General features: G+C 34.2%; 1 protein-coding gene across 4 annotated transcripts in view; it reads left to right on the top strand.

The window, feature by feature from the left end:
- The first annotated feature begins 151 nt into the window (after window positions 1-151).
- LOC117113141 (VPS9 domain-containing protein 1-like) overlaps window positions 152-16,988 on the top strand; it is a 42,670-nt gene continuing 25,833 nt past the window's right edge. The window contains exons 1-10 of one of the 4 annotated variants that reach the window (XM_033256392.1): window positions 152-246; window positions 975-1,105; window positions 2,346-2,418; window positions 2,802-2,894; window positions 4,082-4,334; window positions 5,067-5,178; window positions 6,194-6,256; window positions 7,257-7,397; window positions 7,985-8,216; window positions 8,734-9,600. In XM_033256392.1, the coding sequence (XP_033112283.1) occupies window positions 1,001-1,105; window positions 2,346-2,418; window positions 2,802-2,894; window positions 4,082-4,334; window positions 5,067-5,178; window positions 6,194-6,256; window positions 7,257-7,397; window positions 7,985-8,216; window positions 8,734-9,600 (1,939 nt within the window). In that variant the 5' untranslated portion in view covers window positions 152-246; window positions 975-1,000. Of the gene's footprint in view, window positions 352-960; window positions 1,106-2,345; window positions 2,419-2,801; window positions 2,895-4,081; window positions 4,335-5,066; window positions 5,179-6,193; window positions 6,257-7,256; window positions 7,398-7,984; window positions 8,217-8,733; window positions 9,601-16,988 lie in introns of all 4 variants that reach the window. The other 3 variants (XM_033256393.1, XM_033256391.1, XM_033256394.1) reach the window with 3 other exon arrangements.

Consider the following 16,988-nt stretch of genomic DNA (forward strand, 5'->3'; position numbering starts at 1 on the left):
CTAGAGGCCTAGAATAAGTATTCATTTTCAATATAAATGTTCAATATAATCTCAAGACTCATATTTATTATGAAATAATGTCAAATCTTTCTTGCATGTTTTATATCATTGAAGGAAACTAGGCTAGCCCCAGGGGCCTAGGCCTAATCAAAATAGGTTATCCCATCCATGGTAAATGGCGATATTCGGACCGTAGAAAGTGACACTGAAGGTACACTCATCGTCAGTTGAATTGGGGGATTTCTCGTGAGTTCTATTAAAAGTTACCCACTGATCTCTTTCATTTTGTGACACTGTACAATGTAATTGAGACGAAAAGTGTAGCATATTTGTCTGAATAGCAGAGTTGAGGTAAATAGGAGGTGGCCAGCTTTAGGGCCTATCTATATAGGCCCTAGCCTAATGCCAGCCTAGGCTAGTTCTAGTAGGCCTAGCATAAGCTAGGCCTAAGTAAGAAGCTACCATAATAGGCCTAGACCCTATATATAGGAGGAGGCCTAGGCCTAGCCCAGCTAGCAGGCTTGGCTCGGCCTTATTACTCACTACTACTACTAGTACTAGGCTACTATTGTAGGATACCTAGAGAGGGTAGCTTGGGTAATTCGGCAATTCTAAGGCGTTGGTATCGTATCAAAACTTAGGCCTACAGCTTGCCCCGGCGTTAATAATGCACTTTCGCATCTAAGTTTGAATTCTGAATTTTTGTTATCAAAACTAACACTAAAAAGATGGCAATTGACTTATAAAGCAATTAGTAGAACATGCATTGTACACTAGCGGAAAATTATTATACTTAGGTTAGATTTTAATGCATTCAAAAATTTTTCCAAGCATTAAATCTAACCTTCGTATAACAATTTTCCTATAGTGTACTATGCGGAGCTCTACTAATTGATTAATATTATTGTTACCTAGCCAATTATGTCATTAATATTATTACAGTATTAATTAAATTTACAGCCTCATTATCTTAGTTTCAGCACTGGTGATTTGTGCTGTGATGGAGCCGAGTAAAAGCAGCTCGAGGCAGGTTGACAGCTGTATCCAGTTAGCTAAGAAGGGAGTCAGAGAGGCTCTGAAATTAGACTCTCAGGGTAAAAAAAAGGTGAGTTCAGCTTCTGTATTTTTTTGCAATGTGGCTATGCTTTATACCCCAAGACCCCCAGTAAAGGTAGACCTGAGTGGGGAATATATTCCGAGCAAAAAAAAAAAAGAGCGGGCCTAGTGCAAAAAGTTAAGGGTTAATATCTGTGCAAATTTTGCTAAAAATTACTAGACTGTGGTGTGAGTCTCAATATACCTCTAATGTTTTAATGTTTTTAATATTTTTAAAGTATATCGACTAACGTTAGGTTTTAAAATTATGCATGGACAATGTCCATTGTCGTTTAATAATCTTGTGAAATCAAGTGAAAGGTGTGAAGGGCGATTAATACATTGGAAAGCCAAGACTAATACATTTTTAAATTCATCTTTTGTTATTTTTCCTAGATTATGGGAACAACTTCCTAATGAAATTAAACAATGTACATCCATTTCGGACTTTAAAGCCCAGCTCACAAAACACTTGATCTCAAAATATTAATACTAATAATAACTATTATTAATTATCTTTGTTTTTCATTTTGTTATAGTTAAATCAATTTATTTTGAATTTACTTTTTTGTATATATTTATATTGTATTGTCATTGTATTTGTTTTTGATGATGGAGTAAGAGCAGTTTACTGTTTGAGCTTATGCCTATTACTTACTCCTGGCAAGAATATTGTATGTATACTTTTAACTTTGCCGAATAAATATTATTATTATTATTATTATTAATGTATTACACACTGGTAGAATGTTCTCATCGATTTCAATTGTTCCACTTTTGGCAGGATTGTTATGCTTTCATCTGCTGTGCCCCACTGTATAGTGTACTACTGAAGCCCAATTGTCCTGGTTTTGTAGAATTTTTAAATGATAACAATTTTCTTTGACTAAAAACCGAAAGGTCCACTGATTAATCTCAGATAAGAAAGTATAATACATACTCCAAGTATTGAAATACACGCCATCGTGTTGGGATTCAATATTTCGACATTAATTATGTCATCATCAGGAATGATCTTTGACTAAGTTTTAAAAAAGAAAATTTCACTTTACAAACTGATGACCCCCATGCCTTGATACAAATGTTTCCAAGCTCAGGATGTCTCAAGGGTACTGAGTGCGTAATAGGTTGATGCCCTGTATATCTGTCTTACTGCAAACATTTTTATAAGAATCTGATCACCCTTTTTTCAAGAAATTTACAATATTGTAATTTTTAATGTTAATTTTCCATAATTCTTTTTTTTAAAGAATGCTTATCTGCAATACCTAAGATGTGTTCAATTCATAGCTGACTCTCTCCTGAAAGATGCTGATAACACAGGTACGATAACACATTAGGTAGGCCAAAACATCACTCCTATGATATTTTCCTGACCCAAACTCGCATCGATATAGCATTTGCAGTACCCGCTACTACTTGGGGATCAGATTCAACACTAGTCACTAAGCGCAAGCCTGGTAGTCTAATGGTTATGGCGCCAGGCTAGTTATCTGGAGGTCGTGGGTTCGATTTTCACCCAAATCACTTGCGAATTATTTTCGCAAGTATTTTGGAACATACTGAGTATTCGGTTCATAACACCCCAGGTAGGGCAAAACATCACTCCTATGATATTTTCCTGATGGAAACTCACATCGATATAAGATCAGTGCAGTTGAGTTAAATAGTGAGGCATTATTGATATACTTTTGTTCATTGACTAGGTGGACGTGACCTAAGCACTAGTAACACACGCAAGATGACCAAGTTGTGTCAACAGTGCGTGGACAGAGCAGCAGATCTTCTAACTGAAATAGGTAATTTACACCAGGACAGTTAAATCTTGAAGTTTGGCTTTGGAGGAAACAAATTTTGATATGTTGTAGAATTGATTTTTCTGAGACAGCAAAAAGTTGTTTGATGAAAAACTGGGGAACAGTTAAAGATGTACTGTCCCTTGAAATGACCAAAATCATAAAAAATAATTTTTAAATTAACTTTCTCATTTTGCAGTAACATACAAATTATTAACTTGAGCATAGAAATTATTAAATTAAAAAAATGTGTTCCCTGATTTTTTAACTGGATAATTATAATAAAGATAATAAAACACTTCCAGTGACTGGAAGTGTTTCTATCATTTTTTCGCTGTAAAATGATGGTTTTTATGGGTAAGCATTTTTTAAAGACACTAATTTCTATGTTCAAGTTGATAATTTTTATGTTACTTCAAAATGGGCAAGTAAATTTCAAAAATGATTTTTATGATTTTTTTTTTTTTTTTTTTTTTGCAAGGGACAGTACATCTATAATGAGATATAGATTTCTTAATGTTTAAAAACTGGGGAGTGGGGGAAAAAGCTTGCAGGTATAAACAGCCTACTAGTAGTAGTAGGATTGATAAATGCTTTAAATTTATATAATTAAGGAAGAAATATTGATATCTTCTTTTGGGAGATTTCAAGGTGGCAGTAAGCATAATAAAAAGAAAATAATTGTTTTTTTCTGAAATTTCCATCTGTTTGTGGCTGACAGGTCAAAAATAAAATTTAATTTTTATACAACAGTCAACAGCAAATGTAGCGAAAATTGCCTCACAGCTAATGTAACTATCGCCATCTAATGTAGAATATTACAATGTAATACAATTAGCTGAAAAACATAGGAGGAACTAAAGTCAGATTGCCTGCACATTTCCTAATGGTGCGTAAACCTGTAGGGGTACTTTTAAAAAAAATGGGCATGACTTGTGGTGACTACATTCTACAATACATTAGCTGCTGACCATGTTACTGTACATTAGCTGAGGTGGATTTTCTTTTACTACATAAGATATTAGTTTTCTGCATTACGGAGTTACTACATAAGTGGTGGAGTGTGCTACATCAATGGTTGTTACTACAGAAGCTGTTGTTGTATACATTAGCGGTTGTAACAAGCTTAAAACATCTAATAATATATTAACTTTTTACTGATTATGAACAACTCCAAATTTCTGTTGCAGATGATAGTGAAGAAATTAGTATAGATTTTAGGAGACCAATCAGTGAAGCATCTATCCCCCGACACAAGCCTCCAAGCACCAACCAACAACCAGCATCATTACCTAACAATGAACCACAAACCAATATCTCAATGTTTCCGGATGTACCCACCACAACACAACAGCTGTCATCTGTGTCTACTGCTGGACCACAGCAACCTCATGCTCATTTGCAAACACCACCCTCATTTCATCGACAACATTCTAGTGTCAGGTTTGTGTAGTGTACATTATTATGAGCTTGTTGAAAATAATGAAACATTTACAATGAATTGGCGGATTGAGGGGGCCAAGCCGTGCCACCCCTCCCCAAATTTTTCAAAATTTATACAAAATATTCACAAAATTTCATTCAAATTTAAGTCTGAGAGGGCCATTTCCAGCCATCTAGAGGTGCCATAATCTTTAATTCAGCCCCAGCCATTGTCAGGCTCAGGTGGTATATACCCTTGTCTGTATAATTCCTTCTTTGGGCCCCCTCTATTTCAAATTTTTGAATCTGCCACTATAGTATCCTGTTTACAATGTGCTCCAAGTGATGTAATCAAATTTATGGTCTACACTGTCATAATTAAACAATGATTTCCAAAGCACCGTTTTTCGTGAATACTGTAAAACTGATTTTGTTTTTTGTGCCTATAGATTTTAGGGTTTGCGATGAAGATGAAATTGTGAAAACATGAAAATTGCAAAAAAATTGTTTGTATCGGTATATACACTCCTAATAGCTCCCAGATTTAATAATTTCAGTTGTTTCCACTTGTTTAATCCGGAGCTTATGAAATTGAAATGCTGTGAGATCCACTCCATGGCCAACTATACTGACCATGGAACCCGTCTTGCCAAAAAAAAGAACAATATGTGGATTTATCCATGTTGATGCAGTAAAGTAAAATGAAAATGATTTTAAACTGCAATTCAGTGAACAATTGATTTTTACTTGTAGAAGAAATGAGCCATCACCTACAGAAATTGCATATCGAAAGAACCAACAGCTTTTGGCAGGCTTCAAGGCTCGAATGTCAAGAACCAAGAATGAAAAACATCGTTCAATGCTGGTAAGATACATTACCTCTCTACGTAGCGCTTAGGGTGCCCAGCTCCATAGGTAGTGATCGATTCATGGGGTGGCAAACAGGCTGCTCACGAGGCAGAAGCAAAAATGGTTAAAACTCTGAATCCTCTAAGGGATCCCTTATGGTATTCTTAAGGGATTCTCTTACGGGATCCCTTGACCCCATTAGAGAAGGAACACTCCCACTTTGACTGTAAATCCCCTATTGTCACTTGGCTCCCTCTGACAAAAATGTACTAGATCCACCCATCATAGGCTTTTCTACTCCTTTATAATATCATACCTCATTTCTTGGTGCCTGTTCCCACTCCCCAATCTACACCCTCTAACATCAGTACTCTTTATCCTAACAATCTATCCTGTTCGATGTATTAACCTGTCCCATAAACTACTTTACCATGAACTACTGTACCTAATTCTCCATATTTTTCTCTCCAATGGACTACCTTGCTTCAAAGATTATCCTGTCCATTAACTGCCCAACCCAGTGGACTAGCTTGACCTCCAGTGGTATTGTGATCTATACCTTGGTCCCTGTACTACACAGCACTCTGTCCTAGGCTTCTCTTTTTCTTAGTGTTCGTTACTTTCTCAACAACCCTTCTCCCCAGACTAATCTATATTATTTCTCTGTAAAGCGCATAGGGGCAATGTGCAATATGCACTATATAAATATGACATTATTATTATTATATAATCTGCTCTTTAGGCAATACCATTTTATAAACTTTACGGCGACTACCCTGCTTCTGAACTTACCCAGGTTGCTTACCACTTTCAATTAGTTTCTTCTTCCTTTAAGGCAACCCTGCCTAACCTACCATGCTGCTAATACTTCCCAAGTAACCAGGGGCAGATACTGAATTTTTATAACCAAGATTAAGCATTAATTTTTATAATGGTTACATATGAGAGATGAGGTAAATAGTAAATGTATTCTTTCAACATTTGAAGTCTTCATAAAAGTGCACTGACTATGATTTTAAATCTCTTTGTAGAGTTTGAAGCTACAACGTCAACTCCTGGAGAACATGTCCTTGGCAAGAGCGCAAGAGGCAGCTGTATCCTTAAAACCTTATTCTGTTATACATTGTGCTGAGTACTCAATATATCTGCTCCATCTTATTATCAGTACTCTGAATTAAATAGACAAAATAGCTATGAAAAGGCATCGACAAGGCACCCTAATGTATGATGCCATTTAAAATTTAAAGTTGTGTTGCAAAATCAAGATGTAGATGTTATGGAACTCAAAATCAATTTAGAAGTGATTTCAATAGGATTTAGACAAAAATTTAATAGAAGTGAACACATAGAAATTAAATATGCATACATAAAGCGATACTTGTTTTATACCTCTTTAGCAAACCCACCACCTGCCAATAATGGCAATTTCGAATTAAAAATAAAAATTTATTTTTGGCCTATTATCACACCCACCGCAGTAAAAAATGGAAATTTCAGGAAAAAAAAAAAAAAACTTTTTCTTTATTTATTTTTATTACGCCCACCGCTGCTTTGAAATCTCCAAAAATAAGATATGTATATTTCTTCCTAATTATATGAATTTAAAGCATTAAACCATCCTATTACCTCACTGTTTTAATTCACCAATAAAATGTTTATCTTTATTTTCTCCTCCATCTGCATGTGTTTAACAAAACTATTTGCTAAATAAGAAAAAGAAATTTCATTTTTTCCGCCCTCCTCCTCTGACTATTTTTAAAAAGATAAGTTTGTGAAACAAGCTATAAAATATAGTCTCACCTAACAACACACTCATAACTTATAACCAACAAACATACTCATTCATGATCAAGAATTCCTAAAAATGATCATAAATTACATTTCATTTCATTATTTATTTGGTCATTTACAACAACAACAACAAAAATAATACATGACTCATGGGCAGATTACAAATTTGTTATAAAATGTTAAGGATTTTTTTTTTATTTCAGTTTCATTTGTCACAGACCAATATAATTTTCATTAGTAACATGTTCCCTCAATCATTGCAAAATCATCATTCTATCCATTTAACTTACATCTGAATCTCAGATAACTAAGAAAGTTCAAGAACGCCACATGATGCTGATGGAAGAAGCTTCCAGAAGATTCTCGAGTACTGGAGAACCTACTGCTGATGAACTAGAGAGACGACAGGTCTATGCTAGTGTCTTAGAGTATGAACATCAGACAGTAAGTTTTTTCATTCGGCCTCTAAACATAAGAGTAGTAGTCCAAAATAGGTTAAAAATTGATTTGTATAATTGAAGATGAAATTTAAATTTTACCCGTTCAAATCTCAGAAAATTAAAGCAAGGTATCTAGAAGCTCCTGAGCAGACAAAACTGTAATAGAACAGTATGCGAGGTCTGATGAATGAAATGTAATAAAGTAGGAGGCTTATGAAGTGTGCTCGTTATACACACACGTATTCCTAGCCCTTTTCTGATTGACAGTTATTAAGTTTGATTGACACTCTGGAAAGTTCCATTGATGAGCAACCAATCATAAATCTGAGAGTGAGCCTTCTCCAGAACGAGAATTCTATTAGTAAGATAACGACCATAGACCAATTGTTATGCAAACCAAACCAAAATTGAATTTGCAGGATTCATTTGATAATTAAAATTTTTGTAATTATTCGATACAGAAAACAGATGGAGTTCTTAGGTTTTATTTCCAAAGATGACATTTTTTTGAACTTTTACATCATTTGAGGGATTTGCCATGCCATTCCCTTTTATAATATCTTCAAATCTATTGAATTGGTTTTCCTGCAGATTTGGCTGAAGTCATGGCGTACTAAACTGAGTCAGTCTCCACAAGATCTGGATCTGATTAATGCACTTGTGTCCAAGATCCTGGCCTGCCAGGACCATCCCCTCACACAGCTCTTACAGAAGTATCAGCTAGAGATTCAAACGAAGGTGGAACCACTATTGAAGGAAGCTGATACAGCTCTATGTGCAATAACTGTGCCTTACAATGGCATAGACAAATTAAATTTCACAGGTATGCTTAATTATCTATGAAGAGAGAAGAGAAATGATAATGTTTTGTATTTATTGAAATAAAATAGTTTGCACTGCACTTATATTAGAACCTTGGCTTTACAATTTGATAAAAATAAGAAATTATGTAAATGAAGAACAACATTTTTTAGGCTTCTATGCCAAGCAACTTTGTCTTACGCTCAATTAAGAAGAAAGAAGGATCCTATTAGAACTTAATTTAATCAATTATTGAACCCTACAGTACAGGTTTATTTATCGCCAACTTCCATATAGAAATTTTGCATTTTTGGAACTTTGGTGCCAACAGTTGGCCGACCGTTTTTAGTGAAATGGAGGATTACAAAAATGATATTATTGAAAAGGTTATTAAAGCCATAATGTTTCCCTTTCTAAAAAAAAGTTGTTACTACTATTTTTAAAGTATGCATTTAGTAATGGCACCATTGTGGTTTAATCCATACTTAATGAAGGAAGACATGATGTATCTTAGCTCATACAAATTCATTTTTTTGCAGATGGACACATAAATGTTCGCAGTGAGAGTTTCACAAAATTAGATAGGGCAGAGGCTATCTTGCAAGATGATCTGTCGAAGAGATTATCCCAATCACCAGGGAAGTTGCAAGACAACATCACCAGTCTACACCTATCTGAGGAAGATTACTTCTTGGATGAAGATGAGATGTTTAATGACTGCAATGAAGATGAACTGGATGATTTCTCTATTAGTGACTTAAGCAGTGAAGCAAGCAACAGACTCTCCAAGGATGGCACTAAATCTGCTAGTCCTTATGGTGCAAGAAATTCTGTTGAGGATTATGAAAGCAGCCCCAATGAAAAAGAAACTAGTTATGGTCAGGATGTCAGTGATCATCAGAATGATCTGGCAAAGACGGTGGATAGTACATCAACTATCAAAGATGAAAATGACAGTAGTAAAAGTACTGGAAATATGGATAGTTCTATTGAGCACATTGGAAATAATGATAGTGAAGTTGATTTAGATAAAGAAGAAACATCAGCATCAATGGGTGAGGTGGTGGAGACAGTAAAAGGAAATATTGATCATGCACTACAAGAAAGTGAGGAAGAAGCCAAAAAACTTATGGAATCCATAAAAAATGACATTGAATCTGCTGTGCAAAAAGAGATTAATGTTGAGGGCAAGATTACAGCGGACGCTGGTGAATTGAAAGATGGACAAGATAAAGATTGTGAAATTAATGGTATTTCAGAAAAAACTGACTCAGTGACAAGCCATGTAGAAGAGGATCTCGAGCTGTCTAATGGTGACAATGAGGAACAAAAGATTAAGAAATTGACAGAAGAGGCATATGCTAGACACCTTAAAGCCATTATTAAAGATACACACCTGTGTATAGGTAAGACTTACTCATCTACTATACACAACTTATATACCATCAGTACTTCATATGTAACTATTTTTATGTGTATAGATACTGTAAGGCTTAAGCCAGATATTCACTGCACCCGGCAGTTGTCGGCCGATGCGATTCTATAGAGTACCACAGTCGTGTCGTCACAACTTCAAGTTGTGACCTCTGTTGTCAACCAGACGTTGGTTACCATTCATTACTCCTGAATGACCTCAGTCTTTCTGGAATAGGCATTTTAACATCCAATATTTTACCATCAAAATGTACTAAAAACACACAAGCTCACATTACATTAGTTATTGAACACACTTTAAATCATCAATTAGAATTTACTTAATAATTACGTTAGAAATTGGGATAAATTTTTTATCAGTGGAGAAAATGGTGTCCAGTTGAATGCATTTTGTAACAATAGCAACGGTGTAGTATCACGTGGTATCGTGACGTAACACTATGGAGAACGCTATGAAGCAATCGTTTTTAATCCATTCAGAATGCCACCGACAATGAACAGACAGGATCACGTCATCTAGCGATGACAGGGAGCGGAGTTGGATATGATACGACACAGTCAGTGCCCTGCTTAAGTCATAATATATTTGTGGAAGCGGTTTGGCGCAGTGGGAACGGTTTGGTTTCCCAACCTCGAGGTCGGGGTTTCAATCCCTCGTTGTGCATTTCGCTTTTGTCTGCACTTTATCTGCATTGCTTCTCTCCACCCAGGAGTATAAATGGGAAGCTGGTGGGGTTACCTTCTCCTGCGCTGATTACCAGCAGCAACGCATAGCATGTGTTGACCCAACCAGGGAAAAGAACTACGCTTTATAACAGCAAGAAGAGGCGCATTATAAATGACCGTACCAATACCAATACCAAACCAATTTTATTAATATATTTTCCATACTTCATCAGAAGAATTTTTATATTGTTCTGCTGTAAAATTTTTAAAACCAACAAAATGCATTAATTTCCTAATAATATTTTTGCATTTTTTAACAATAAAAAATCTTACATCAGATTAAAACATTTCTACCATTAAAATTACCTACTAACAGAAAATGCAAAGCTCGGGAGTATGATACTACTACTTTATTTCGACATCTTTATTCCAAAAGAATTTTAACCTGATTAACCCTTTCCCTGCTGTAGGTAAATAGGACCCCTGGGCTGGATTTTTTTTTGGAGGAAAAAAGGTGATTTTGAAATAAATGCCAAAAAAATACTAAAAGAGGTTATTTTGAAGTTCTTTTTGCATGTTGGGATAGGCAAGAGGTTGGCCTATGGGGTGAAAATAAAATTTGGTATATTTCATAATTAGGTGGTCATGTGACCACTTTGCGGCCGTATTGCATATTTCTTTTTTCATAAATTCTGTAAAAAAAAAAAAATGCTTTTTCTCCCAAGAAATTCTTATGGGATGCTGTTTTTTTAACTGGGTAATGATAAAGATACATAAAAATGAATAAAAACATACTGTACATAGTTCGAAATATTTACCGAGGATGCGCAATTCAACGACATGTTTTTTACCCAGTACTTCCAGGTATGCGCAGTGAAAGGGTTAATGCTTAGGTGGTAAAAATTGTTCACCAAAATATTAGAAACTGCAGTATTCAACTGGTGGGATCAGCAAAATTTTAGCTTATATTTGAGGCTTGCCATCCAAAAAACCGGCGTACTGTTGCTAACACTGCGTGATTAGTTTAAGAAATCGGCAGACCTTTACTCATAACTCTGGCAATAATAAGTTGATTCTAGTACAAACCTACTGTATCATTTAAAAGATTATATAATGTGAAGAGTATATATTGAAAAGACAATTTTCTTTAACAAAATCATAAAACTTTCGGAACACCATGTTGGTTGTCTCAACGTTTTGGTGAGATTGCTCTGACTGACATCAGGAGAATGATATAAGGTGATTTCTGTTGGTCTTAAATAGAGATTTGGTGATCTATTGCTTCCCTTGAAGGTAGGTGTGAAGAGTGCTTAATTAAAGTAAGAAAGCCAGTCAGTGTCCATTTATCATGACTTGTCTTCCAAAAATTCTGTATCTTAATGACTTAATTTTGCTGATCTCTACCATTAGATTTAATTCAATTTCAGCTAACAGTTGAAGTGCACCCTCTATACTTAGTCTTCAAAATCGTAGTTAAAAAAAGTCAGGCATGTATTGTGTGCGGTTGTTAGTTCAAACAAAAACCATGACATAAACTAAAAGGCTGTTAAGAATGTGAAGATTGAAGCAGCTTGGTACATACTGTAAGGCAATGCTTTAGTCCTTTGGGGCTTTGAAATGGCCAGCTGCACTGCCAGATTTGGGGGTGGGGGAGGGGTGGGGTTAAATGATATGAAAGTAGTAAAGCAGTTTAAATCATGAATTAGTTATTTGTATTGATTGGGGGTTCTGGTTATAACAAGTCTGATTTTTATTTTGCTTGTATTGTAACCTTTTTTCTTGCATTATGTTTACTTTGATTTTTTTTAATGAGAATTTGGAAGGAAGGGGTCATTATTGCTAAAGGACATTATTTGTGATGAGGCAATACAGGAAATATAATTGTATGCGCTATTGATTTTGATGATGGAAAACACTTCCAAGGAACTTTGAATAAGAAACTGCTTTCCTGGCAAGAAATAAATTGGAATTTTACCTTGGAAATTCATTTGTCAATTAATAAACAATGCCTTGTTGATACTCATTCACCCAAAAGGAGCTTGTTGAAAAATTTAATTACTTAGAACCTTGAGGTATCATTAGAAATAATGTTATTGTCAGTGTTATGTCTACAAATGTACATAGTTGTCTCTTCAGTATCCTTTCTAACACCTGCGTATTGCTGTTTTGTTAGGATAATATTTCATTTGATTTTGAGAAAACAATTTTGTTTTTAAATACTGTCATAATTACATTACCTGTACCTATACTGTTAGTTAGTTCGAATGTAATCAAATTTACCTCCAACTTTGTTTTTCCATCCCAAAACTTTCAACAATACTGAAATTTTGTTTTGCATATTGTGTGCAGAAAATTAAAACCTGTATATGGTAAATGAAAAAAAAAAACAACTACATGGTTCTGTGTGCAAAACCTAGCCTTCCGAGTGTGCTTATGTAGTTTCAAACAAGCTGAATAATAAAGATTATTTGAATACAGATCCTCAAAGGAATCACTGGATGGCTTAGGTATTACATCATGACACTTGTTTGTACTCCTGGGTAGAGAGAGATAACTGTAGGTAAAGTGCATTGTCCTTGTACAGTAGTTTCAAAGACAAATGCGCTGATTACAGCTGCAACATTATGGAATTCTCCCCAAGGAGCCGAGTATGTGTCCCATATGCGCTTGATCCATGACCGGGTGTAATAATGTGAAGCGCTTTGAGGATTATTGGCATGAAGTGCTGTAAAGTCTAACATATTATAGGCCAATCTACTAACAATGGATAATAATAATAATAAAAACATTGTATTATTGTTATCTGTTGTTAGTGACTTATGTTTTCTTGTATTATATAAGACACTATAGAAAATAGGAGCAGACTGGACCATTATTCCCCCTTTTGTCTTTTATTTTCCATAGTGTCTGAAATAACTTGACAGTAATTGCTGTAGAATGCAGTCATCTTGTTTTTTTTTATCACAAAATATCAGACACTATATCAAATTAATATCAGCTTGGGGATATGGAAATTTTGTGGAAATGACGATGTTATGACTGACTTATAAATAATTGTAGTTTCAGCAGTTGTATTTGAATTTTTATTTCACAGTTTTTTCTTCATAGAATTCCATGTACCCTGTACCATAAAAATAATTTATATTAATTATAGGGTTGTAAGATTTATACCCGACCAAAATGGAAACAAGATACTGTAGGCAGCTGTGAAATACTGTACAATACCAGTTTTATTATCCAATCACAGACTAGAAAGTCTTTAAAAAGGCTATAGAGAATCATAATTTGAGGGATTTTTTAGATTAATAAAGTGAAAGTCGATTTGCTTTTCTGTAACATTGAACTGGGAATATCAATTTAAAATTCACTTTAGTTTCACCAAAATTATCGTATAATAATACATGTTGATATATTTTGATAGCTAACGGCCCGGGCATATTTTTTTTACTAAATTTTTTTACGCCTAAGGACAGAATGGGCAGACATGATTTTGTTGAAACTGCCTTGCTTCAATTTTTTTTATTATGTCACAAGCCCATTGTTTTTATACTATAGGCAGATGGTCATGAGAACATTGTAGGATACAAATGTTTATCTTGATACTGATTTTTCTGTTACCTGTCAATACAGGTATGTTCCGGGCACTAATAATAATAATAATAATAATAATTATAGCACTTATTGTGAAATCAATCTATCGGGCTATTCTGAGGCACAGTTACTCTTGAAAAAAAGAAAAATAATTAATTTATTTTAGTTATTGATTTGTTGTACTATAAAAGCGAAATAGTGAAGCTTAATTTTACAAATAGCCTAGTCAAAAATTATTAAATATTTATATTAATTTGTTTAATTGCATATTATAGATTATGTTGCTTAATGAAAACATTAATTCTAATTTTCTATATATTATTAACTTTTCTCACTTTTTCTCTTTTCTTTATTTCTTTCTATTATTTCCTTGTTTCATTCCTTTCATTTCTATACACTTTTCTTTTGTTCTATTCCTTTTCAGTCTTTTTGTTTCCTTTCTATGTTTCTTCTACTAACAGTCTTTCATTATTTGATTCAGTTGAAGTACTGCATGCACCTCACAATCTAAATAATAAAGTAGTTCATTCGATGAATATGACCAAATGTAGCATCTGCCAAGTAATAGTCAATATTTTTCTATTTTTTATCGGAGGAAAAAAACCTGACAATGTAAAATTTGGCTTATTTACAGTAGAATATTATAGTGTTAACTTCCATTGAAACACAGACCAAAATAATCCGTTTTTACTGACTTATGTCAAATGGTTGAGCAGTTAAGGCAGGGGCGCTGCAAAGTACTGCCATCAGCAGTGGTTCGAACAACATGCTCACCTATGGTTCTGGTATTTGAACAAGTCTTTTCGGACTATACCATAAACCCCGTGTACAAAATTTGGCTCATGTGCACATCTTTTGAGATGAGTAGTGGGTTACCCTGGTTTGTTTCGTACAGCCCCTGTTATGGATAGACGAGGGTAGCTGGTACTGGTTTACCATGCCAGGTAGCTTACACAAAGAGTAGGCCTACCTTAGGAGAGGAGCAAGTTATCATACAAGCTAGTCCCCACTTCATAGGTGTAAAGCACTATATAAATTCAAGTACATTACATTACTACAAACAATCCAAAAGTGAATTCCATTAATTTAAGGGTCTTTAAATTAATGGAATTATTATATTATATTATTTCCGCTCAGTTTATAACAGCATAATGGCAACCAGTGACTGTTAATAGTATGGTATTTCAAAAAAACTTATCATAATATTAAACAATATAATAGATCTTAATATAGGTAATATATTTATGGTTGTTAATAAACCAATGCCTATAGGCATCTGTGCTCTTTACATTTAGATGTTTGTTGTTTTAGTGTAAATTTGTTAGCATTTTTTTCCCAAAAGGACAATAAAGCTTGAAATAATTTGTAAAAAATAATTAAATTGCTCTATATGTCTATAATAAGACACCATTTATAATGTGCATGTATTTCCAATGACATTGACGAAAATTAATGTAGGTCAGTAGGAATGAGGAAGCCATAAACAGTTTCTTCATAGATAAAGGATTAAAGATACAACATAAGAATACCGGTACCAACTGTATAGCGTTTTGCAAGACACATTTTCAAGGTAGTAGGAAGGAAATTATTAGTTTTATCGTATAAAACTTTAGGTACTGTAGCACAAACTAGAATTTTTTCACTAAAATCATCCATAAACTTAATTATCATTTCCAGTACACGTAATATATTTATTTTTATTAGTTCATTTTCATGTTTAGGTAGAATAAACAATTTTAGCAACAAAACACACGTGATGTTTCATAATTGTGACTGCTTTGGCAAAACCAGGCGTTTGTGAGCGAAAATTCAAAAATTTAATTTTTGGTATTTTTAGATTCTCCATGATTTCTTCTTTTTAAACAGTGTTTATTTGATTGATGTAAATTGGTTGAGTGTACTGTTAGTGAAGAAGTTATAATATTTAATGGATATCAGCAATGTAGATTTTGAGAAAACACTTTTCAAAGATTCCAAAGTCATTAAATTTTGTTATAAAGATTTGTATTTAAAAAAAATACATATATCTTATCAGTTAGATATAATGATTGATATTTTGCATAAATTTTATTCAATCTTCTTTTATAAAATGCAAAAAAGTGTTCAAAATTCTGATTCTCTTTAGAAATTGACAAAGAGCAGGGTTTTATTACCAGAGTTGGTCACAGTTTCTCATAATTTGTTTTTGCTTAATCTTCAAACATGTGAACTCAGTGTGAAAGTGAATTAATGATATACTTTGCTGTCACGCACATTAATTCTGCATACTTATGTTTGCATGTCAAGTATATTAACATTGATGCTTCAATTAACCCCTTTCCCTTTTGTTTATTTTGTCACATGTCCATTCACTGACACTGACATCCATGTTCTGTAGAAAGATATAAATAATGCATAGTTCACCTATAAGAAGTAAAATGGTCTGATTTTTTTTTATTATACTTTAGGAACTAGGGCCCATGATATGCTGAACAGTGAACTTATCACTCTTCAGAGTGGGAACCCCATCACAAGACGACAGGGGATGTATGGACCAGTACTCCGGGATAACCCCTACTCATCTTGAAAGATGTAGGCCTACAGGGTTCATTAAAGTGCACATGAGCCTATTGTGTACACGAGGCCTACGGTTTATAGTCCATTTCCGAGAAGACTTGTTCCACCTCTAGAACCAAAGGCGAACGTGTCGTTTGAATAAGCGCCAATATTATGGCTGTAGGTTGCCGCGCCCCTGCCTTAAACGCTCGGACATTCAACTCGCCAATACATATTGGCCACCAAAATTTTCCAACAAACGATGAAATCCAAAACATTGAAACAGCTATAGATGATAGAATGATCCCTCTCAATGAAGATTGTCAAGATACAAGTGATGTACAGTTCATATTGGTCAAATTAAATTGTCAAGCGTACACGTAAATACAACACTTGTGAGCACAGGGTAAAGTTGGTCTTACCTCTACATTCATTTCTTCTCTGCAATTAAAGACAGCAATGCTCTCCCAAACAATTTAAAATTAATCACTAAATTACTACATTCAAGTCACGCATTAACAAATATTTTAAGACACAGCAGTACACTATAGTTTTATCATTCTACTTG

The sequence above is a fragment of the Anneissia japonica genome, unplaced genomic scaffold (assembly GCF_011630105.1).
Source record: "Anneissia japonica isolate Jap-2015-1 unplaced genomic scaffold, ASM1163010v1 scaffold1812_len1207588_cov181, whole genome shotgun sequence".
In the NCBI taxonomy this organism is placed as follows: Eukaryota; Metazoa; Echinodermata; class Crinoidea; order Comatulida; family Comatulidae; genus Anneissia; species Anneissia japonica.